This window comes from Sebastes umbrosus, chromosome 7, assembly GCF_015220745.1.
Source record: "Sebastes umbrosus isolate fSebUmb1 chromosome 7, fSebUmb1.pri, whole genome shotgun sequence".
Taxonomy (NCBI): Eukaryota; Metazoa; Chordata; class Actinopteri; order Perciformes; family Sebastidae; genus Sebastes; species Sebastes umbrosus.
This window is the reverse complement of record NC_051275.1, coordinates 20,991,104-21,014,691: the sequence shown is the minus strand read 5'-3', so window position 1 is coordinate 21,014,691 and position 23,588 is coordinate 20,991,104. Positions and strand designations below refer to the sequence as shown.

Genomic DNA, 23,588 nt, shown 5'->3' with positions numbered 1-23,588 from the left:
CAGTTCACCTCAGCTATTCTTACATCTCTAGATTAATGAGAGTGCAACGTTCACATGACAGACACACACCATCTTATTGAGCGTTTTGCCATCACACACACACACACACACACACACACACACACACACGCACACACACACACACAGAAACAAACACAGCATTGTGCCTTCACAGATTGCTGAGGACGTAAATAACAAATGTAGGTAACAAAGGTATTATGTAATCCACTTATTGTCATTCATCCTGTCAGGCTAATCTGCTAACCCCATCACATCTAACTGTCATCAGCATTATCCGCCCGCCCACACACACACACACACACACACACACACTCTCTCTCACACCTATAACCAACACCTATCTCTTCCAACAGCTAACTCACCTTTACCCCAAATCTTAGCTGCATCCCTCTCTCTCTCTCTCTCTCTCTCTCTCTCTCTCTCTCTCTCTCTGTCACACACACACACACACTCCCCATCCCTACCTGTTGTATAACCTGCCATCATTCACCGTGTGTGTGGGCGAACAGTGTGTGTGCTTGCATACATCTGTGTGAAATGCGTGTGTGTGTGTTTGATTGTGCACGCACATCCCACATGCACGCTGACTTTTCTGTGCTTCTCCCTATGCATGCGTTTCTGTGTGTGGCCACAAAGTGAATAATCCTGGGCTGTGTTCCCATGGCGACACAGGGAAAGTAAGTGTTACCACGGTGACTGCAGTGAGAGTGCAGATCCCTGAAGGAGGGTGTCAGATGTGGTTCAGCTGAGACAGCTCTACAGCGGCGCGGCCCGAAGTTGAAATCTGACTCTTTGCGGTTTCTTTTTTTGGGGGGACTTAGCAAGATTTCTGTGAATACTATACATGTTATTCAGTTTTTGTTGCACAGCTTAGTCAGTTGAGGTAGGAACAGATACCTAGTCTGACGTAGATAAATATGAGCTGTACTAATCAATGTTTTTATAATAACAGTGGATCAAATGGCTACATGTTAGGGATGTCAAGATGAGGAAATATAAACTTGTGACAACCGGTGTTGCCGATTACACCGGACATTGTACAAGAAAAGGTGACGCTCATTATCTGTAGAGCCTACTACATGTATGTGACAGATGTCGCATATATTGTCAAACACCAGGCTGTTCGTATACACCGTTCATACCTATACCTACAAAAAGGAATGTACTGTTGTTTGTCACATGTTGCTGGACATTCGTAGGAAAACGCACAGAAAATGAGGGATGACTTTTCATAAGATATCATACGAACCGTTGTATGAGGATACGTTGCAAACACATACACTGTAGTTATCACAGACTCTGCAGTCCCCCACAGCGATACCTAGCATTTTAGCATCTTTTAGCTCATTGTTTTGGTTTCACGGCCCACAACTTTACTTTATTGGTTCACTCTCACCGTTCTCTGTGTTGTTTCCAGACATAGCAGGCAGATGCTTCCAGCAAATTATCCCTAAAACCCCACTGCACACTATCTGCTGTACACATAGAGACTAGCTGGTGAACATAATTGAGCATTTAGCAGCTAAAGAGCCAGATATTTCCTTTGTCTTTCAGGAGGAGGAGACCAAAAAAGAGCTAAAAGAAGAGCAAATATTGTACTTAGATGAATGTGTGACATAATCAGTGTTGAGTTTGCTGAACCCAGTGCTCTGTCAGTCTGAATCGTACTACCCGGAGTAGAGGAGGGGATAATGTATTGGAATGTAGCCTAACTTTTAGGTGGTTGAAACGGTCAAAATGGTACAAAAAGTAGCCCAAATTATCAAAACCCACCCAAAACAAATTTTACCCACTCAATTAAATAAAAAGCCAAACTGGGTGGTTTTCACCTGAGAGAAAATGACAGGCAGAGCAATTTACATTTTTAGTTAGGCGAAAAGGAAACCAAATTTAATATGTGTAAGAGACACATCTGGATTTCATTTGTTCAGATAAATCATATATAGACATTGTGGGAATGAAACACAGTTTAACGTCAGTTGTGTCTGTATATGACACCGTACTCCACCCGTCACAAAGCAACACTGACATCATCAGTTTGTACAGATATGTGACATCATTGATGACCCACGTAGCGATCGCTCATCTTCCACTCTTCCTGACTTGACACCCTCCTCTCTCTCTGTGCTCTGGTAAAGAACAACGCTGCTGTGCAATACTTTCACTAATGAGCAGCAATAAATGTTAGTGCACACGATTAGTTGATACTGAAAACAGCACGATACCAAACATCCAACCTACCTGCACCGTAGATTTCAAGATGAGCCACAACATCGCATTTAAGAAGCTTTATAAACCAAAATCCTCACCTCTGAATGCTTCACTATGAAGATAAAGTTAGCAATTCCAGGCAGATACTGAGCTCTTATGTAACGTATTTCCAAGAGAAATTAATTGAAGGAAGCTGCTGCTTTGAAATGATCTCAAATCCCTCTTTGTCCCAACTTCCTTAAATGCAAATTTTTTAACCAGCAGATTGGATTAATCATCAAATGTGTCATGAAGTCAGGCAGTGAGCAGCACACAGCTGACTGGATTTAACAGCTTCTGGAGTCTCTGGGTCACATCTGTCTAAATCCATTTTAGACACTAAATTGAATCTCTAAATTTCTCTCAGCTTTAATGGATCGAAGTGTGTGTATGAGGCAGAGGGCATCAGAGTCCGGCTTGTTAGGAGGACGCTGCTGAAAACCTGCTGAATCTACACAAGCTGATTTTATTGTGTGTATGGAGTTGCCTTGAAACCCTAGCAAAAAAAGAAAAGAAAAGGAAATAGAGTTATTAGGAGAAGAATAAGAAAAAAAAAAAAAAAAATGAAAGAAACCATCACTGCTGGATGACATGTTTTATCTGACTTCGATGATTTGAAATGGTCTGTAACTAACTGGTTGTCTTGTCCCCTCAGGGCTACATGCGTCCTCTCAAACAGCCGGACAGCGGCATAGTGGACCCTCTGCTGGTGGACGAGATGTTCTACCAGATCCCGGAGATCCTGGAGCACCACGAGCACTTCCTGGAGCAAGTCGCCGGCTGCGTCAGCCAGTGGCACGACAGGCAGACTGTCGGACACCTCCTCATCCAATCAGTGAGTAGACATGACAATAAGTGTCCTCTCCTGCTATCTTTAATGATTAGAAATATAATTCATATGTGGATTTCTTATGGGTTTGAACTTTACATACAAGTAGTCACGATTTCAGAGGGAGATACCAGCTATTTTACACTTCTGGGGGTCACTTATTGTTTGACTTTGGAAGGAATTAGTCTGAATTCGAGGATGCATTATTACATGTAATGCTCTCTCGTTTCATCCAGCTGCTCCGCTGTTACCTTCCCTGACTTAAGTCTTTTGTCATGCACATGCACACACACCTTAAACTTGACAGAGGAAGAGAAATCTAGCTGGGTAAATCAGCAGATTTGTTGTTTACATGATTTTTAAGAGAACAGGCTACTGTGGAAAGTCAACTGTAAGCTAGTGACTTTAGTGCCTGACTGAGGAGTTTTCATAGTGATCTCTTCTTTGTGCTGCAGGAATGTATTCAGTATATGTTACCGTTGTTAGCTTGTGTATGTGACATGTTAGGTGAGTGTGTGAGATAGTTAACCTCTGACAGTAGCAGTAATCTCTTTACTTCTTTGTCTTGAAATCCTAAACTTTGTGTTATAATGTGACAGTATGAATTATAGTTAGTACATCCTTAAGCTAGAATCAACAGTAACTAATGAACAGCCCAGTTAAAAGTACAACTCATTCTGTTAAAAAGATGCAGTGCACTTTGCTTCTCTGGGACAATTTTATTGCTTCATTGTATATTTGTTTTTGTTAACCCTGCAAGATAAGATAAGGACAGAATTTTACTGCCATTTCCACATCACCTTAAATTATCTTGACTCGGTAAACCAGCTATTTTGAAGAGATACATGTTTGATAAATCACAGCAACTTTCACATTAGATTCAAGCTCCAATTATCAGAACAATACAAACATTCAGGCTCCCTCATGTGGTTCAAACGTGTACTGCAGACATAAATGTTACATAAAAGACTATGGAAGAAATTCTGCAAATTTATTTGGCGACCCTAATAAAATGTCCTGCGACCCCAGTCTTTGGGAATGACTGGAATAAGCAGTCTTTAAAAGCGTTATTGACAGCAGAGTGGACTAAAGGGAAGCTGTTTTTATTATAGAGACAGTCCATAGTTGGCAACACTGGTTTAATATTTTCTTTTCCCGGTGACCTCTCGTCGACCCATTTCAAGTTTCCCATGACCCCGATGGTGGCTCTTTGAAAAACAGCACTCTAAAACATCAGTGTTGGGCTAAATGTCAGGTTTCAGTCTTGAAAGAATGTAAGAGTAAAGGACTTCTTGTCTCGGCTAACCAATAACATAAAGTCAAAACAACCACATATTCCAGTTTCTTCATAGACACAGCAATAGACCAGAATGCATTGCGGCTACAGCTTTTGTTTTTTGTTGAGTGGGGAAAAACCCCTCACTCTCTTGCTATGTTAATGCTATTGTTATCCCTCGGCAGCATCTCACGGCTTGAATGAAACCGTTTCACAAACTCACTGGAGACACAAACTGGCACTTAAGGACAATGTGGGAAATGCAGAAACTGAATTACAAGCAGATGAAGAAGAAGGTTGAGGAAAGGTTGCTGAAATTACCTAATTTTACTAACGTTACACTTCATACCTCTTGAGATAAATTCACTGATTCTTTATATATACATTGTTAAAGGTTATATATTGCTATGTTTTTCCTTCAAAGAGAAAGGTAGAATATAGCAACAGAAGAACAGAAAAGCGAGAATTACGAGTTTCTCTCCTGTTTAGTTGAAGCTGTTGCAGATCCTCCACACTATTCCTCCCTCCCCCGCTTCCTCCTCTCCGTCGCAGCTTTTAACGTGCAGCAGCTGCAGTGTGCTTCAGGCCTCGTTGGCGCAGTAGGCAGCGCGTCAGTCTCATAATCTGAAGGTCGTGAGTTCGAGCCTCACACGGGGCATAGTCTTTTGTTCAAGTGGCTGCTGTTTAGCGCTGTAGAAGGTTAAGCAGATGTGCTTTGTCATAGCTGTGTGGTTTGTGGGAAATGTCAGCTCTGTCTCACAAACAGCAGAATATGCACAATACATTTCATACCAATGAATCGGTACGTGCTTGTGTTTTTAAACAAAGAGAAATCCTATTTCTGTCCTCTCTTTCTGCTCTTCATGCGCCCTGTTATAACAAACGGTTTCAACACCGACAGATTCCCTCCCACCTAAACAGATATGTAATCTATTTTTAGCTCTTCAAGCATCCTGGACCTGCTAACAGAGTATTTTGCAGCTTTAATTGTGATGGATTATCACAGTTTTAGACTCTGCTGATAGTTTAGCAACATTTTCTTGTTCCCAGCCGGGGTGTCCCGATCCCCACTAGGGGTCGCCAAAGCTTAACAGGGGGTCGCAAGGCCTTCTTGATTTTAAGCATTATAATGCATTAAGTTACCTCCATTATTTTGGGTTGCCACTGTATAATCTTTATTTACAAAAGCACACACATCCAGATGAGGAATATTAGGTGCTGGAAAGAAAAGCATGTAAAAGACGGACTCTGCGGACTCTATTTTTTTCCGTCTTTCACTGTATAATCTTTGCCTTGGAGGTAAGAAGTCAGTTCTTAATTAAAGTTAAATGTAGATCAGTCGATAACATATTTAACAGAGCTGCTGGAAGAACATTAATTATCACCTTTTATATAAAGTAATGATGGAGTGCATTCCTATTCTCTCTCTCTCGGTCCTCTGCTAATCCTCACATTGTCCTCAGATGTTATTTCTCGGTCCTCTTTACTGTTCCATTAAGAGCGAGAGAGGAGAGAGGAGAGGACACTGGAGCTGGATGATAAAAGAGAAACACAGGGAGGAACAGAAGAGGGTCAGGCTATTTCATGAAAGGGCAGAGAGACACATTGTGCCTTTTGTCTGTTAACACTGTTAGTGTCTCTACTCCTTTTTATTTTTTTGAGCTTTCAGTCCCTCTATTGCCCTCTATTTGTGAAAAGAAATGAGGTCAGGGTGAATCATCTGTGAGTGTTTATGTGTCTATTCTTCTATTCTGACGCCTGCCAAAACAAACTGAAAACCACTAACATCAAGGTGTCTTTGATAATCTCTCTTTTGCTGTTATTATAATTTAATTGCACAGTGACAAATACGACATATGCTAAATGTTAACTGTTGGGCACATATAATTGGCTTAAAGTGAACCAAAGTAGCAATACCGCGATAGTTTTCACTTATTTGTAATTTGTTTTTCCTGATTGTTTCACCAAATGCAACCTGGGAAACATTCACTGTGGAATCGGTGAAGGATAGTTGTGGTTTTAGTAGAAAGTAAATAAGGTTGTGGCATCTTTTATATCGAATGTTATTTTCAACAAGTTTGTCCTACAGTTGAAAAAAAGAAGTAAAAAATCACGGAAATCTTAACACTCCTTATTTTGTTGGAGTCAAAATCCAAGTATATTAAAATTCAATAAATCTTAAACAGAGAAAAGCAGCAAATCCTCACATTTAAGCAGCTAGACAGTGGAAACTGTGCCTTTGAAACAAGCTGTCAGGATTTCTGTTATTTTGTGATGTCACAAATCTACAAAATATAGATCATTACACAGTTTTAAACCTAAACTTTCTAACTGTATCCCAGTTTATTTCCGTTCGCAGTGTATGTGAATGACATCAGCTCACAGGAAGTAAACATAGAGCCAAGCTGTTGCCTAGCAACGCAATTCCATTGAAATTTTCTAAATCCGAGCGTTTCAGACAGACGGTAAACACGGGCATATTCAGGCGGACAGTATGAGAAAAGTAACGTGTTTTTTTTTAACATTACACCATGTAAACATGTTCTAGTAGAAACATAAAATACCAGTATGAACCTGAAATTGAGCATGATATGGGACCTTTAAAGGGTTGTAGACAGCATATAACAAGAATACAGCTTGGAAATTCCTGACAAGAAGGGTTCAGAAAACGTGTTGGCAGATGTCCTGTCTAGGTTGTAGTTTGATATCTTAGTAGTCTGATACCACTGCCGACGGCTGCTCCATGTGTTTAACCCCCATTGTAGTGTGTTGATTAGTTTACTGAGTAGGATGTGTGGTCCCCTGCACACAGTTGGCTCCACCCGCTGAGGCGTTACTCAGTCGGAGATGCTGATTGGAGCGCTACCTGGTCCGGCTCTCCAATCCAAAGGATGCCATTTGGGGACTGAAGCTACAAATTGCCGGACCAGCTCGACAGTCACAGTAGCTGAAGTTTTCAGCCCGTCAATGTGCACTCTTCGTTGTCGTTGTTTCAGAGTTAGCTGTTAATTGTGAAGTCTCCTCTGTAATATTAGTTATTGAGGTACTTGTTAGCTAACTGGAGACGGGGCCAGGCTGTTTGGATTGTGTGTTTTCTTGGTTTCTAACAAGTACTGACTGATAGTGAGGTTTTGTTTCCATTTTTGGTTTCTTGTAGCTCTTATTTTCTTTGGGTTATACTTATTTGATTTGATTTGAACAGCAGTCCGCCTCACGTTTTTATTGCTGTGTTAACTATCTAAGCTCCTTGTAAAGAAATAACTTTATTTTTAACAAACAAATCTGGTTTTTATGTTGCTTCCCTTTTCCTTTATGATCTGAGTCATAACATGCACTAAACTCAACCTCTCTTCAAACAAAAATGTATCCCATCAGATTAAACCAGCTTTTGTCACATAAAAGTGTACCCATAGTAACTTAAATGTTCTCTTCTTCTTCTTCTTTTCTCCAGTTCTCCAAAGAGGCTCTAGCTAATATGTATTCAGCGTACATCGACAACTTTCTCAATGCCAAAGATGCCGTGAGGATTGCCAAGGAGGCCAAGCCAGCGTTTCACAAGTTTCTGGAGGTGAGTCACAGGATGTCCTGTTTGGTCTGGGCAGCTGCTCTTATGTGTTGGTTTGAGACATTTTTCTTGTCTGGTGGAAAAAAGCCTTTTAACCAGCTTTTAGAGCCTGAAAAGAGCTTTGTTGTCCCTATTTGTCAATGTTGGGTTTGTGTATATGCTAATGTGCTTCCTGTCGTGTTCCTCCAATTTGTCGACGTTGGTGTTTCTGTGAGTTTTTGTGTTTGAAAGAGAGACACTTGTGTTTAGACACAGGGGCTTAAAATCATGTTTTCCCCCTAATTTTCTCATTTCTAAATCAGATGGTATCAAATTTAATGTGAGGAATGTTTTTTATTCCTCTGCTCAGGAGATCTGGATGATCTAAAAATGTTTTCACAATACCGGAAACTACTAAAATGGATTTTCTCTTTCAGTGAATATAGTTTTTTTTTTTAAATCTTTCTGGGTGTTACTGTCAGTAGAGACAAATTATAGTCTCTGAAATGTTCTACAAACCATCTCTATGAACCAATTCAACCAGATAATTCGACTTAAAAACCAAGGGATATTTTAGCAATATGTCCAGTTAAATCTGGTTGACCACTGTTACTGTACACTTGCTGTGGTGTGCCACCAAATATAAACGTATGGGGGGAAAAACAGCACAAGTTGGCTGCACAGACAAAAATGTAATTAGGCACCACAAAAACCTGTCATGTCCTCGTCCTGTTCTCAGTTTCCAACCACAGAGAGCTTCGTGCCAGACAGTGGAAACACTTTGCCATCTTGTGGCGGAGACGTGAAGTGCAACACTGACCTGACTTTGTAGACAATCATCTTGTTACTTGAGTCCTTCACCCTCTCTTATATCCATGCTCTCTCTTCTTTCTTCACCCCAATAGCAAAACATGCGTGAGAACAAGGAGAAACAGGCTCTGGGTGATCTGATGATTAAACCAGTCCAGAGGATTCCTCGATATGAGCTGCTGGTGAAGGTGAATTATCTCAAAATATAACTGGAAGTATCCGTATCTTGTGTTTGGTGACAAGAAGCTCATGTATTCGTGTTTGTGTTGTTTTGTTCAAGGACCTGCTCAAGCACACCCCAGAGGATCACCCGGACCACCCGTACTTACTGGACGCCCAGAGGGACATCAAGCGACTGGCTGAGAGGATCAATAAGGGCCGTCGCTCCGCTGAAGAGGCAGAGAGGGAGACCAGGGTCATCCAGGAGATCGAGGCGCACATAGAGGGAGTTGAACATGTGAGATATTTCTTACTGTTTACAGCTGATATTTGCCTTTTTAAGTGTTTCCAAGTGCTTATTATGGCTTTTGTGCAGCTATTTGATTCCTCCTAAAAGAGTGACATGGCAACAGTTTACAGTTATTTTTATGTTATGAAGTGATGATCACATCTCTCTGTATGTGTGTGTTTGTTTTAGATCCTGAACCCCATGAGGAAGTTCTTGAGACAGGAAATGGTCATGGAGGCGGTAAGACATCCTTTCTGAGTTGACAAATGTTTATAGGAAGGTTTCTAAATTTAGTGCCATGTCTTGGAAAAGAAGTCAAAGTAATAGAAATGATTAAAGTAAACTGTATCATAAATATCATATTGTATTAAAGCCCAGGTTAAGATTGTCTGAGCTTTTCCTATCTCCTTCCTCTCTCTGTAGAAGACAGTTGGTGGGAAGAAAGACCGCTCTCTCTTCCTCTTCAGTGATCTAATCATCTGCACCACTCTCAAGAGGAAGTCCGGCTCGTTAAGACGCAGCTCCATGAGCCTGTATGCAACACACACACACACACACACACACACACACACACACACGAACACACACAGAACATAAATACTATCATAATACAGTTTCCGAACCACACTGCCCCCTGGTGTTGTACAACAGGCCATGTTTTCTACAATGTTTGACAAAACTTAATCTTATTATTGACCTATTTCTGTCTCTTCTTCTGCTGCTGTCTCTCTCTCAGGTACTCGGCTGCGAGTGTGATTGATACTTCCAGTAAATACAAGTTCCTGTGGAAGCTTCCCCTGGAGGACGTGGAGGTGGTGAAAAGTAAGGCTCCATCTATAGATCGCATGCTGCTGATGGCATGAAACACATCCTGACATCTTGTCATTATTTTCTTCTATAGAGTGAAATGAGTCTCATGGCTCTGTGTAGCTTATTAGTAAAAAAGAATATAGACATTTTTTGATACTAACTGTCTCATCAAATATGATCTTACCGTTCAACCTCACTTTAATGCTTTAATTGAAATAAATCTCTGCTTCAGGCTCCACTCAGGCAACAAACAAGGAGAGCATCCAGAAGATGATTAGTCGATTAGACGAGGATCTCAGCACTCTGGGTCAGATCAGCAAACTGTCTGAGACCCTCAGCTTCCCGCACCAGGTACTGTGGACCAACACACACACACACCATGCAAACAGCAGCCACAGGTTTCACTGTCTTGCTTAATTACTTTATTTATTATGGGCTTTTGATGTGTCTTATTGTCTTGTGTTCTATGATGTTGTAACACATCTAATGGTCTTGGTAACCAGAGAGCCATCAAAGAAACAGCCTCTAGCATTTCATTTTTTTTTTTTATGGTTTCCTTTACTTTCCATCTCCCTCAGTCCCTCGACGAGGTCATAAAGGATCTGATGACGTCGGTGCACAGGGAGCTGTCAGAGAAGCAGTCCCTGGCCTTCAGTATGACCTTCCTGCCCACAAAGCTGGAGTTCACCACAGCTTCCGCCGAGAGCAGCTTCGTCTTCGAGTTCACCTCGCCGGACACTCGGTCCAACTTTGAACAAGCCTTTGAAGACGCCAAGAAGAAGCTGGGTGTGTGGAAAGGCTAAATGTTATTTACTGTACTGTAGTTTGTTAGGTACAGTAGACAAAGACAGCAGCATGTGCATGCAATGGTTTCATTTCAACATGTCAAGTCAATTTGATTTATATAAACCGTTGCCTCTGTACAGCAAACGACACCCTCTGTCCTTCGACCCTCGATTCGGAGAAAAAACTCCCCAAAAAATGCCTTTTAATGGGGAAAATCTGTGCTCAGCTGCATTACGCACCTTAAATTATTCTCCTTGTAGTTTTCTCAGGCTTCCGCAGACAAAAATGACTAATTAATTTGAATGCTATGATTATTATTTTATCATTAAGGATTCTGATTAAGATTCATTAGGCCTAGAGCTACTTTATTTGGTCTAATTGTCAATGTGTCATTGTGTTTAGCAATGAATAAGGACCAGTGGGACCCAGAGTTCCTGAAGGCCATTCCTATTATGAAGACACGTAGTGGAATGCAGGTGAGAGCAGCAGGAAGTATCTGCTGTATAATCTGTGCAAATATAGATGATTTATGTCAGTAATTTGAATCAGTTCATACCTGCAGACCAGCTGTCCTTACAGATGTACAAATGTAATCTCCACTCATGTGTTGTTGTTTGTCTCCAGTTTTCGTGTGCCTCTCCCAGCCACAGCTGTCCTGACAGTGGCTGTGAGGTGTGGGTGTGTAACAGCGATGGATACGTGGGACAGGTGAGAAAATAGTGCACATATGTCTGTAATCAAACACTTTTGGTGACATTAAATATTCACTAATTAGAGAGGAAATCACAGTTGTAAGGCTGTTGATTCTACATGCTTTCTGGTGGAGAAAAAAAACACAATTTGACTTTTGCGAACAGTTTGACTGATGTGATGATGATGATTTTCTCTCTCCAGGTGTGTCTGTTGAACATCAAGGACGAGCCCACAGTTGAGGCTTGTATTGCTGTCTGCTCAGCGAGGATCATATGTATTGCTGCGGTACCAGGACTCAAGGGAAGGTCAGTATACACACACACACCACCCCCTTGCATTAAAAACTCACCTGACACATCACTATTTCTGTCTTCATCTATATTCTGGAGGCAAGGCAATTTTATTTATATAGCACATTTCAGCAACAGGGTAAATCAAAGCGGATTTCGTAAAACATAAAACATTGAAAGCATCAAGAAACACATTATAAAAGATACAAAAATAAGATTAAATAGAACACATAGAATTCAAAACATAAGATGGAAAATTAAATTCACTGAACAATAATAATAGAGAAAAGAATATGATAATTATTTAATTGAATAAAAGGCAGCAGCAAACAGAAAAGTCTTCAGTCTTGATTTAAAAGAACTGAGAGTTGCAGCAGACCTGCAGTTTTCTGGGAGTTTTGAACCATTAACCAATGACTCTTTACCTGGTAGGGAGCGTGGATCAGAGCCCACCCTGGCCACGACCTCCGGAGCACCCGGTCACACCCAGCAGCAGCTCCATATATCCATCTCTCATTCATCTCTGGAGCTGACGGAGCGACCCACAGGTTGGTCCTTAAAGGTTTTACAACATGACAAGCAGCAAGAGCTCCTATGTGAAATTAAACAGAGTTGTAACCTGTTAACCTGCTATAGTATAGTCCTATCTTATCCTAATATTAGCCTTTATGAATGACTTGTATTGTACCTGCAGTTTTCTGACATATTTTCATTGATCAACTGTTTCCAGGACCGGGGACGGAGCTTGTTCCTTTTGACAGTGATGACACGGATGACGAGGACTCACCCAGTCCTTCCTCCACCCTACAGAGTCAGGCCAGTCACTCCACCATATCATCCAACTACGGCAGTGAGTAAAAAAAACACTCAAGTCATACACACACACACACACTTACTGTATAAACTTTATATACTTATACTTTCTTATTTCCCGCTCTAAGATGACGAGGGCCCGGGCTCCAAGGACATGGCTACAGAGACCACCAGCAGTGAGGAGGAGCAGGAGTTCCCGGTGGCGAGCTCCTATGGCGCTCCGGGGATGTTGGGGGTCGGCGGAGGAGGCCGTGGCCACACAGAGAGCCCCATGGATGGCCGTGCCATGCGCCGCTCCTCCCGGGGCTCATTCACTAGGGCGAGCCTGGAAGACCTGCTCAGCATCGACCCAGAAGCCTACCAGAGCTCAGTGTGGCTGGGCACCGAGGACGGATGGTGTGTGATGCACACACACACGTACACAGACACGTACACAGACACACATCATAAACCTTTGGTCCAAATTAAAACTTGAGTATTAACAAAGGTGGAGTAATGGGACTTCAAAGACTTGTATAGACTTATTGGTGCACTGATTTCATCACCTAATCTCCCATAATGCTTCTGTTTGTGTCAGCATCCATGTGTACCAGTCCTCGGACAACATCCGCAACCGTAAGAACAGCATGAAGATGCAACACTCAGCCTCCATCCTCTGTATACTGTGAGTTACCTTCCTTTCCACTACTTTGCCTTTAAAAAACTAAAAATAAATATTAGAATATATGCTGTATTAGACAATTAAATATGTGGAGCGATGGAGGAAACATGGATGGAAAGCTATTTGATGCAGCTGGGTCAGGTTTGTCTCCTGTTTGCCTCAACTTTCCTGTTTCTGCTACCTGTATATGTTCTTGTGGAGCATAATATATATATTTGTATTATTCGTATTGCTATCTCATTCCTTGTATGCTTTACTTGTACATTATAATTTTCTTTTTTTTTCATTTTGACATCCCTCCGTTTCTTTTTCCTCACACAGGTATTTAGACAACAAAGTGTTTGTGTCCTTGGCCAATGGAGAGGTGATCGTCTATCAGAGAGAAGCAGGTAAGTTGGGCGTGTGGAGCAAGTAGAGCTGTTTTTGCCTCCTTTTGATTGAGTTTCTGCGGTAACTGAAGCTGCACAGCACCTCTTGGGAGTGCTGACGTCATTGTTACCTGTTTCAAAAGTCATCCAGCCTGCTTCCCAGTGACGTGCACAGACATTTTTGGGGGCAGGTTCTCATGCTAAATTATACTCATAGTTATTTATAAAACATTACATTACATACAGTAGCACATATACTTTACTTACTTACATATTTATTTATTTCAATACCCATACTATCATGCAGATGTTAAATACTCAACCGATGATGGACACGGTTTCGGACCAGCAGAGTGATACAAGTAAACATGACATAAATATTGGGGCTTAGCCTGGACCTCTGTAGGGGGGAATTTTTTTGATAAACAAGCTTTATTTAGATGTTTTTTATGCCCTCTGACACCTTATTTACATGCAATAATTAATCAAATGAAAAACTGTTGTTTACTTTCCAGATTAATTATGATATGTGATGCTTCCACACGTATCATTTAAGGATATACATTTGATATTAAGTCTTCCACCCTTGTCAAATGCAAGGACAAGTCTTGACGTTAAAAAGAAGAAAAAAATGTTTCTGTTTTCTTTGTATTCTTTCTGTAAAATCCCCCCTTAATCTCAATCTGCAGGTAGTTTCTGGGACCCTCAGTCTTCTCAGACGTTGGTTCTGGGCACGCCCAGTAGCCCCGTCACCAAAATGGTTCCTGTGGGAGGAAAACTTTGGTGTGGCTCACAGAACAGAGTCCTTATTATCAACACAACTACACTGGTACAAGAGGTAGGTGGAAGGATGGACGGATGTGTGTACGGCTGAATAAATGACGAGGAAGTGTGACATTTCTCCTCTCTCTCTCTCTCAGCACTGGTTCCAGGTGGGCACAGACAGCAGTCGGTGCGTGACTTGCATGGTGGCGTACGGTCAGGGCGTGTGGTTGGCGTTGCAGGGCAGCGCGCATGTCAAACTGTACCACGCTCAGACCTTGGAGAGCCTGACGGAGGTGGACGTGGCGCCTGCTGTGCATAAGATGCTTGCAGGTAAACATGCACGCGCAGGTTTTTAAAGTGACAGAAATATGTATGCATTATTTGCAGCTCATATCCAGGTTTTTTTTCTTAATTCTTCTCTCTTTAATTCACATTTTAAAATGTCCTCTCTATGCTTCCTAAATTTGAATCCACCCTTCTCACACCTTTACTCCTCCCTTCATCCTCACCTCTGCTCCTCCCCTGACCTCCATCCCGTTCTCTCTTTTCTTCCTCTCCATTCAGGTGCAGACGCAATCATCAGACAGCACAAAGCCGCCTGTCTGAGAATCACAGCATTGCTGGCCTGTAAGGATCTGCTGTGGATCGGCACCAGTGCAGGTAAAACACACACTTTTTAGTCTAAGAAATCCCAAAAATACAGTAACCTGATATTTAAACTGAATTACCTGAATCAGATGTGGGTAGCGATCATATGCTCCACGTAATATTTTGTGTTTATTTTTGCAATGGTAGAATTTGGGAATTTTTACATTGATCATTATTTATTGGATTAAAAAAGAAAGCACATTTTAAGATAGTGTTCTTCCACAGGGGTGGTCCTTACTCTGGGGATCCCAGCGGTGAGCTCAGGAACTGGGGCTGGGACACTGAAAACTCCCCAGTTGCCGATGGGCTCGGCTCACGGACACACGGGCCACGTTCGGTTCCTGACGTCAATCGAACTACCGGAAGGCTTTGACATGAACTTCCCTCATACGGCAGCTGACCCCACAGGTAGTTATTGTTTGTTTTTTTAATTGTTTATTTTTTAATGTGCATTCTGATTTACTTCTACTACCTCCCTTTGACCTTTAACCCTACCTCTCTGTTTTCTAGGCCACCAATCCCATAGCAGCAGCACAGTTGACGGGAACCTCCAAAGGCGTGACTCTGCGCGTCGCCGAGCCTCTGCCCTCATCCCTGCAAAAACCAACCATCTAGTAATTTCCGGCGGCGACGGCTATGAGGACTTCAGACTGACCAATAGCAGTGAAACAGTCGGACGGGACGACAGCACCAACCATCTTTTGCTTTGGAAGGTCTGAGACAATATATCCCGGTTTGAACAACCCGCCCCAACCTCCCCTCTAGCTGAGAACGGCGCACAAGCTCCTGTCCTTTTTCCCCCACCGGACTCCTCACTTTTCGGTGTTGCTGTTTTGGTCTTCTGCTCAGTCCACCAGTCTCTATGTGCAGAATATGGCTGTCAACTCCCTCCTGGACTTACTAATGAATATGATCACTTCAAAGCCAGTTTTTCTTGTGTTAATGTTTCTGATGGTGTGCGTTGTTCCTCACTGAGTGGTGTCCGTGCGTGTGTATTTCGTTTTTTAGTCTTTAGTGAAGGAGACAGAAGAAGACGGACAATGGGGAAATTAAATTTTCACACATGGATGTATGTTTAGACTGAGGACAAGTGAAGAAGAGACAGACAGAAGAGGACTTTGCACAAGAGGTTGAAGGAGGACATTTAAGTGAAGCATGTATTTGTCCTTTGATATTTTCTCTGCTTTTTTTTTTTTTGGACTTGGACATCAACCCTTTACTCCATCATCACGCCATCTTAGCCTGAACCGCACACACAATGCCTCCTGATGATCAGCGTTCATTTCTGCAGCTAGGGCGGTTCAGTTACGTCTGTGAGCTTTTAAAGGAGTAAAAGTATTCTTGTCGTCTGGACAACCACCGCTAATGGCAGATCTGAGATGAGATATTTCTGGTTTTTGTTGGGTTGTAATAACATCTACTCCACGATCATTGCTTATGGATGTCAGACTTCTAAAATCATCTTTTCTCCTGTATAGGGAGGTCATTAATGTGCAATATGTGGCAAGGGTATCTAGCAAGACACATGCACACAGTCACACACACATTAATGCACAGCCTCCACTCACTGAATCAGTTTGTGAAAAACATAAATGTGTGTTTTCCACTTTGTATCAGATTTTCTTATTTAATTTTTGTTGTCAGTTTAAGATGACATGAACGTAGATGATGCCCGCTACTGGAGTAGAAAAAGAAGTGCATGGGAGACGTTCCTCCTTAACATGACTATGCCAAAGCCTTGTATGTGTTACAGTTTTGCCATGAAATTTCAGTTTGTTGAGTGGAAATCAGGAGCCGATGTTACTGACTTCCATGACGCTATAGGCTGTGGTACCAGGTAGTTATGTACAGTATTTATGGTTTTGATTTTTAGCGCCTTCTTTTACAGCACTTAATTTATAGAAGATGTAGCTTTCACTTTTTTTGTTTTTGAGTTGAAGAACAAGGAGGCCCTGGCTTGATTAGCAGAATAGATAAATGGGCATACAGTAGTTTGGTTCAGGCACACAGCAGGGGTGTAACGATACAGTTCACATATGGTTCAGTACGATACACAATACGGGGTTCTTGTTTCGGAGTTGTACGACTCCCCAAACGTAGAGAAACAGATCCAGAAAGGAGAAGGTCTGGAAGTTTTTGGACATGTACTCATCTATTGGCTGTTTGTGGCCGGTCTCTGAACGCAGCTTGATCCTTATTTTGAACCAACAGCGAACACAGTCACTCTGTTGCCTGTTTGTTTCCTTAATACTTCAATTATTTGTCAGCTCTACGTGTACTTATTGTGGCACAGGAAATATAGCGCTAAGATGTATTGTTACACCCCTAATGCACAAACACTGATTTCAGTATTGATTGTTGGTTGGAGAACAAGATGCATGTAGTTTGTTTGTGAGACGAGAGAGTACCCAAGATACAGAGTAGGTCAGAAGGACAAATGCTGAGCATCTGCACGTGCCTTCAGAAGGCTAAAGGTTAAGCCATTAAACACACACAAACACACACACAGAGAGAAAAGTCAGCTCTCACTCACACTTCAGCAGATTTACAGTATGAGGGAAGTGGCTCTGACTTGTCCTCGCACACACTCACACGTTAGCCTCGGGCTTTGGGGGTTAAGCAGCGATTGTCTTTGATCCCTCCAAGCCTAGAAAACCCTCATTGCACTTTGCCAGCCATCTGGGACCTTCACCTCAGCTTTCCCACTTCCCAAACGCATCCACATTATAGGTTAACTCTCCCAACTGTGAGAGCAGCTGACAGTTAAGAGGATTGGTTGGTTGTTGTGATAGCTCCTAACTAGATAGTGAGCTCTTGGCCTCTGTAAGTGTAAAAGGCCTGTGTCTGTGTGTGTGTGCATCATCCTCCACAAGTGCTCTGTTATTCAGTTAAAGTATTAAAAGGACCTTTTTGTGATTTTCTGCCCACAATTGAGGCAAAAGTACATGTTGTGGTAGCATGTGAAGAATACAGCAGAGGAAAGTTTGAGAATTTTTAGGAAATATTTCAGGGTCGTGTCTAGAAGGTAACCCACGATTTGGGAAACTCACAAGATGGTTAAAGTTAGGCATTGACCTTGAATAGTTAAGGTTAGGATAGGTCGTCGGGCAGCGAGTTTTCGTGAGAGTTTTTGCAAGTTTTTGCCAGCTTTCACGATTTGTGGGTTACCTTCTAGACACAACCATGTTCCAGGACTAGTTCAACATTTTAGGAAACACTTAATTCGACACAAAATTCCTTTCTTGTTGGGAAGATTGACTCTTATGTCTGTACGGTCAATATTTGAATATACAGCCAGAAGCCAGTTAGCTTAGCTTAGCGTAAAGACTGGAAATAGGTGGAAATGGCTAGCCTGGCTTTTTCCAAAGATACAAAACAAATCTGCCTAAATGCTCTAAAGCTCACTGATCAACACGTTATATCTTGCTTGTCTATTCCATATAAAACGTGTAAAACTACAGCGTGTCATTTTTTACATTTTGTGCTCAGTTGATAAATAAGATATAATGTGTTAATTTGTTAGCTTTAGGTGGATCTTCATTGCTAGATTGCTAGCTGTTTCCGCTGTTGTCTTTGTGATAAGCTAAGATAACTCACCGCCGCTGACTCATATTTAATGAAACCAACGTAAGAGTTTAATCTTCTCATCTAACTCAAAGCAAAAAATGTTATTTCCCAAAATGTTCAATTATTCCTTTAACATCCTCTAATGTTAAGGTAGCAGATATGAGTGTTTCTTTATGTTCTGTATGATTCACAACAACATTAATATTTGTGTTCTCAGTGCCAAGAGCTACAGTACCAAGTCACCCATGGAAATGCTGTATATCTATGCTGGCTGTAGAGCAACGGAGAGCTCCCTGCAGAGTGGAGTTAGTATATTTTCCTGTGAAACAGTGATGGTGTGTTTAAAGGAACATGTGTGCGCTATCTCTGCTGGTAACAGCACTTTTGGAGCTTTTTAAAACTGTGAGTTGGGCAGCAAAAAGGGTCACGGCCCGTTGATGGTGGGTCCCACTTCACTCAATCTTTGCCATGGTTGGAGTCAATAACTTTCAATTCAGCTGATTCAGAAAGTTTCTTTAAAATCAGATAAATATTTGCCTTAACAATATATTTTGACGTTTTCCTTGGTACTGTAGTTGCACAAGAATTAACGACTGAATAATCACATTTTCAGCGGTTGCATTTTAGGTTTTGAGCCCAGTGTAATGACTCCCTTCATTTTTACAGACATACAAGCGTGCACACAAACACACCGCATCTTTGATATGAAGTAATGCTAATTTGATTGAGAGAATGCAGCATGTTGTGTAAGATTTAATTTTTCACCATCACATCAAACTCATCCTATCATCACTGTAACTCTCGGTAAAACTTGTTAGTAACCTCCTCATGCCGGTATGTGAAAGAAGTCTTTATTGTTGTAAATATTGGTATATATTGCCTTTTTTTCTGTAAATAGTGCACCCACGGTCCTCAATTGTTGATATGAATCTAATGGCATATTTTTATATATTTGTGTAAGGTTTGTTTATGTTTGTATTTTCCCCCCTTCCTCCTCCTCTCTGGCATGCGCTGTCAGTGGCGTTTAAATTATAACTGTCATCCAAAAGAAGACAAGACGGCCTCTTTTGTTGCCAGGGCGACTGACCAATAGAGTTTCGGCATTGATGTTTTCATTCGTAGCCACGTTAGCTCTGAAACGTATATATGTTTGCGTTGTTACGGACGTCTACAGGAAGGAAAACAACCCGGTCACAACTCTTGTTTATCGCCGTCTCTGGTTGCAGTTGTCATGGTTACAGTCTATCAGAGTTACGTCCTGTATGTGGCTGTTCTCGTTTTGTCACTGTGGGTTCCTCTTTGTAATTAAATCAGTTCACTGGTGCAGTTTGTGCCTGTTCTTTCTTCAGCTGAGTGAGGTGTGGGGCTCTTAAAATGTGTTGCATTGTTTGTCATATTTTTGTTTTACTGATTATCTGCAGAGTAACTCAACATATTTGGGTTTATCAAAACTGGGACAAGGGATACTATCTGAGTTATGATGCTTACATGCACAAAACATAACCGGGATACCCAGGAACACATTCATAACCGGAATGCTAATGTGCATGTGCCTTAAATGTTCACTTTAAAGGAATACTTCACCCACAAAATTACCATTTGTATATCACCTACTCACCCCCATTTTACCTTGAAATCTTGAAGAAAACTTTGTTTTTCTCGCATGCCTCCACGGTGAACGAAGAATAAAAAAACTGAGAAAATTCTTGATGAATTGAAGTAAATGGGGGGTCGCGTTTAACAACAGCAAACCTATATCAAAACATCCGTTTACAAACTCTCACTTCCCTAAAACCTGACTATTTAAAACACTTCCGCATAAAAAGAGGCGTGCTATTCGTCCGTGCAAGTCAAAAGTGTTTTGAATCATAAGGTTTTAGCGGAGATGCATGTGTCAGACAAAACAAGCAAATTGAAGATCTGATCTTGGACTCTGGGAAATTTTGATTTGTATTGTATTTGACTCTGTATTTTTCACTGTTTTCTGAGGAGCCGATTAATCGAGTAAAGAAAAAACCTGCAGATGAATCAATAATGGAAAAAAGTGCAGCCCTACTTTTGCCAACAATTGGCATCACTGCTGGTAAAAAGAACTCAAAGTTGGATACACAACTTTGAAGTGACAGTCATTTACACAATCGTAAACATTAAGTGGAAAAAAGCTTTTACCAAAAATGAATTGCTAAACCCAGAAATCCATCTAATAAAGATCTTTTTTCTTTCTTTCATTAGCTACAAAGTGCCCTTATCTTATGAAAAAAAGTGTTTTACAACCAAGTAAGACATCCAAAGATTTATGGCTTGAATCAACTTGTTGCCTGTTCATGTTTGACCCCGATAGTTCCCCCTCTCTGCTCATTACAGTAACAATAGTAGTTAATAAATAGAAATAAATTCAAGTCATGTCTTATGATGCAGCCCTGACCATAACACAAAGTTCCCACTGTGTTTTTCTACCAGCACGCTTCAGTGTCACTCAACTATTCATTTTACTTTAACCCACTGACCCACAATGAAGTGTATTGTGATATGATGAGGGAAACTGTATGAATGCAGCTCATTCAGGACACACACAAATACAAATGTAGCCCCTTCCCTCCCTAATGACCACACGCACACACACAAGATGCATCCACACAGTATTCAAATGAGGCATTAAACAGTGAAGATCTGTGTGATGAATGAAAGACGCAGCAAAGACAGCAGCACAGAGATGCGTCTGTGTCACCAGAATGACTGATTGATATTGTGAGTCATTGACTCGCACTGACTCGGTCCAGCGGAAGAATGTTGGCCAGTGGAAATCTCCTTCATTCACTGGTATCAGATTTTACAATAGTATATGCATATATGGAAAAGCTCATTTTTGGAATCTTGCATAGTGCTGTAAGTATCAAACACATCATGATCCACTCCTCAGTCACTTGTTTCTTTCCCCAGGTTGCTATGAATGTCCCTGATTATAAGAATTCAAACATATCTAAAAACTGTAAAAGTTCACACATCTAATCTGCATTAAAGGGGGTGCTTTTGCCACAACTGCAGTATTACGACTCTGCTCTCAGACAGCGACACTCACTCAACTTTAATTCAACTTTTAATTGAACTACATTTATTTAGAGAGCATCATGTTAACAGTCAATGTAGGCCTACAACAATAGGACATGTCACAGTAGGAAAAGCACAGGTGTAAATAAAATGAATGATGACAGAATCCTGCTATTGTGCATGCTGGCTCACTGTCATGACTTTTACTGGGACACTTGAATAGAACAGAGACATCGTTAATGGTATTAGTACCACCTGTGCTTTTCCTACAAAGGTACACTGTAGCTACTAATTAGCTGCCAGACAGGTGTTGGAGAACTGCACATTGATTTTACAACATTAATTTAAAGGGACTGTTTGTAACTTCTTACACGTATAAATCAATCCGGGTCGGTCTCCCACGCGCGCTCGTGTGTGGCTCCAACACAAACTACACGGAAGCACCAAAACCGCAAAGTTATATCTAGTGATGCCCGTCTGTTACACAGTGTTGGCCGCATTCGGAGGACACGGGTGAGACCGTAGCTTTGGTCTCCAGGGCCGGAGTCTCTGCTGTACTCTGCTCCTCTGCTCCTCTGCCTGCTTGCCTTCACTCACATACCGCGCTCGTTCTCGCTATTTCACTACACACTGCAGGAGAGTTAGTAGCTCTGACAATATCTAGTGAATGTACAGTGGACGTTTGTGCAGAAATAACTGCTGCAGCTCCTCCAGACCAACAGAGGTTTCCCGTGTTTTGTGAAGTGACGGGGCTCCGCAGCGAGAAACGTTATCATCTCCAACCGGGTGCCGGTGTCTCCCCTGTTTCCTCCGGCCGCGGTCGGGAGGCTGAAGCAGGAAAAGCCAACACTAGGATGAACATTGATTCATGGAGAGACCTTCGTCTGGTCAGCTAACATTACTGCCAAGCAGGTGAAATATAGAGAGATATTGTGGTTTTTAGCTGACGTGTGTCGCCTCACTGTTTTGAGCGATGCTCATTCATGTCTATGTAGATCGAGCAAGCGCGATCCCGACGCTGACTTTCGTTTACTTAACGACCACAGGTGTCGCTGTTAACAAGCTTTTCTGATTCTTACAAACAGTCCCTTTAATTATTTGCCAATATTTATTTATATCATTATTTATTTCTTAATGTCTTCTTTTTATTTATATAAAAAGAAGACATAAGTGCTTTGGGTCAACATATTTTGGGGTCGTGTATTGTCTTCCCATTATAATGAGACTTAAAGCCATTAGGAGCTTCAGCTGCCAGGTGGTTGTGAGCCGCAGTCCCTGCTGGGAAAAAACACCGACCGACAGAGGGGGTTTACCATCACACACACACACACACACACACACACACACACACACACACACTGACGGGAGTTTCAGCTTGCAGCGGTGACGCACTGTGAGCTCACAGAGCCAGCTCACTGTTTATGTCTCTTTGTCACACAGAGAGAGAGAGAGGAGCCAGAGAGAGAAGAGGGAACCTCGTTTATACCGGCTTTGTGGTTTCCATCCATTCCTTCTTTAATCACACCTGACAACTCCAGTCCTCTCCAGCTGATGATGCTCGACTCTGAACTCTGATTTCAACTCCTTTAATTCACCAAACCGGTAAGTCAGACAACTTTTTTTTTTTTACCTCGTAGTAGAATGGCTGCTGAAGCCGGTAGTTTAGTCGTGTCAGTCATTGCCGGCTCGTTTTGGGGCTTTTCTCGCCACTAAGCCTGTCCGACCGTCCTGACCACTTTTACGCACGAAGGTAACATGACATATAGGAGTTTATCTGCGCTACTGGACATCATATGGCACACAGTGATACCTGTATGAGCTCATAGACAAAACAAGTCTTTGTTTGTTTCAATAAGGCACAAAACAGTAAATATGTTAAATGGACAAATAGAATAAGACTTTGTGACTGCTTATTTGATTTATCAAAATTATTAAAGTTATTAAACTTATGATGTTCCTAC

General features: G+C 41.6%; 2 protein-coding genes and 1 non-coding gene across 3 annotated transcripts in view; all 3 read left to right on the top strand.

Moving 5' to 3' along the window:
- LOC119491663 (rho guanine nucleotide exchange factor 17-like) overlaps window positions 1-16,291 on the top strand; it is a 66,846-nt gene extending 50,555 nt beyond the window's left edge. The window contains exons 3-24 of the mRNA XM_037775824.1: window positions 2,927-3,106; window positions 7,828-7,944; window positions 8,826-8,918; window positions 9,011-9,187; window positions 9,368-9,418; window positions 9,602-9,711; window positions 9,915-10,000; window positions 10,221-10,339; window positions 10,567-10,774; window positions 11,177-11,250; window positions 11,399-11,482; window positions 11,669-11,772; window positions 12,190-12,305; window positions 12,488-12,607; window positions 12,699-12,966; window positions 13,148-13,234; window positions 13,553-13,620; window positions 14,289-14,437; window positions 14,520-14,694; window positions 14,929-15,024; window positions 15,238-15,420; window positions 15,523-16,291. Coding sequence (XP_037631752.1) covers window positions 2,927-3,106; window positions 7,828-7,944; window positions 8,826-8,918; window positions 9,011-9,187; window positions 9,368-9,418; window positions 9,602-9,711; window positions 9,915-10,000; window positions 10,221-10,339; window positions 10,567-10,774; window positions 11,177-11,250; window positions 11,399-11,482; window positions 11,669-11,772; window positions 12,190-12,305; window positions 12,488-12,607; window positions 12,699-12,966; window positions 13,148-13,234; window positions 13,553-13,620; window positions 14,289-14,437; window positions 14,520-14,694; window positions 14,929-15,024; window positions 15,238-15,420; window positions 15,523-15,731 — 2,874 coding nt within the window. The 3' untranslated portion in view covers window positions 15,732-16,291. The remainder of the gene's footprint in view (window positions 1-2,926; window positions 3,107-7,827; window positions 7,945-8,825; window positions 8,919-9,010; window positions 9,188-9,367; window positions 9,419-9,601; window positions 9,712-9,914; window positions 10,001-10,220; window positions 10,340-10,566; window positions 10,775-11,176; window positions 11,251-11,398; window positions 11,483-11,668; window positions 11,773-12,189; window positions 12,306-12,487; window positions 12,608-12,698; window positions 12,967-13,147; window positions 13,235-13,552; window positions 13,621-14,288; window positions 14,438-14,519; window positions 14,695-14,928; window positions 15,025-15,237; window positions 15,421-15,522) is intronic.
- Window positions 4,962-5,034, top strand: trnam-cau. The gene has a single exon. It is a non-coding gene; the product is annotated as a tRNA-Met (tRNA).
- Window positions 16,292-23,026: 6,735 nt separating the features above from the next.
- relt (RELT TNF receptor) overlaps window positions 23,027-23,588 on the top strand; it is a 30,451-nt gene continuing 29,889 nt past the window's right edge. Inside the window, exon 1 of the mRNA XM_037775832.1 lies at window positions 23,027-23,229. The gene's annotated coding sequence lies outside the window, so the exon portion shown is untranslated. The remainder of the gene's footprint in view (window positions 23,230-23,588) is intronic.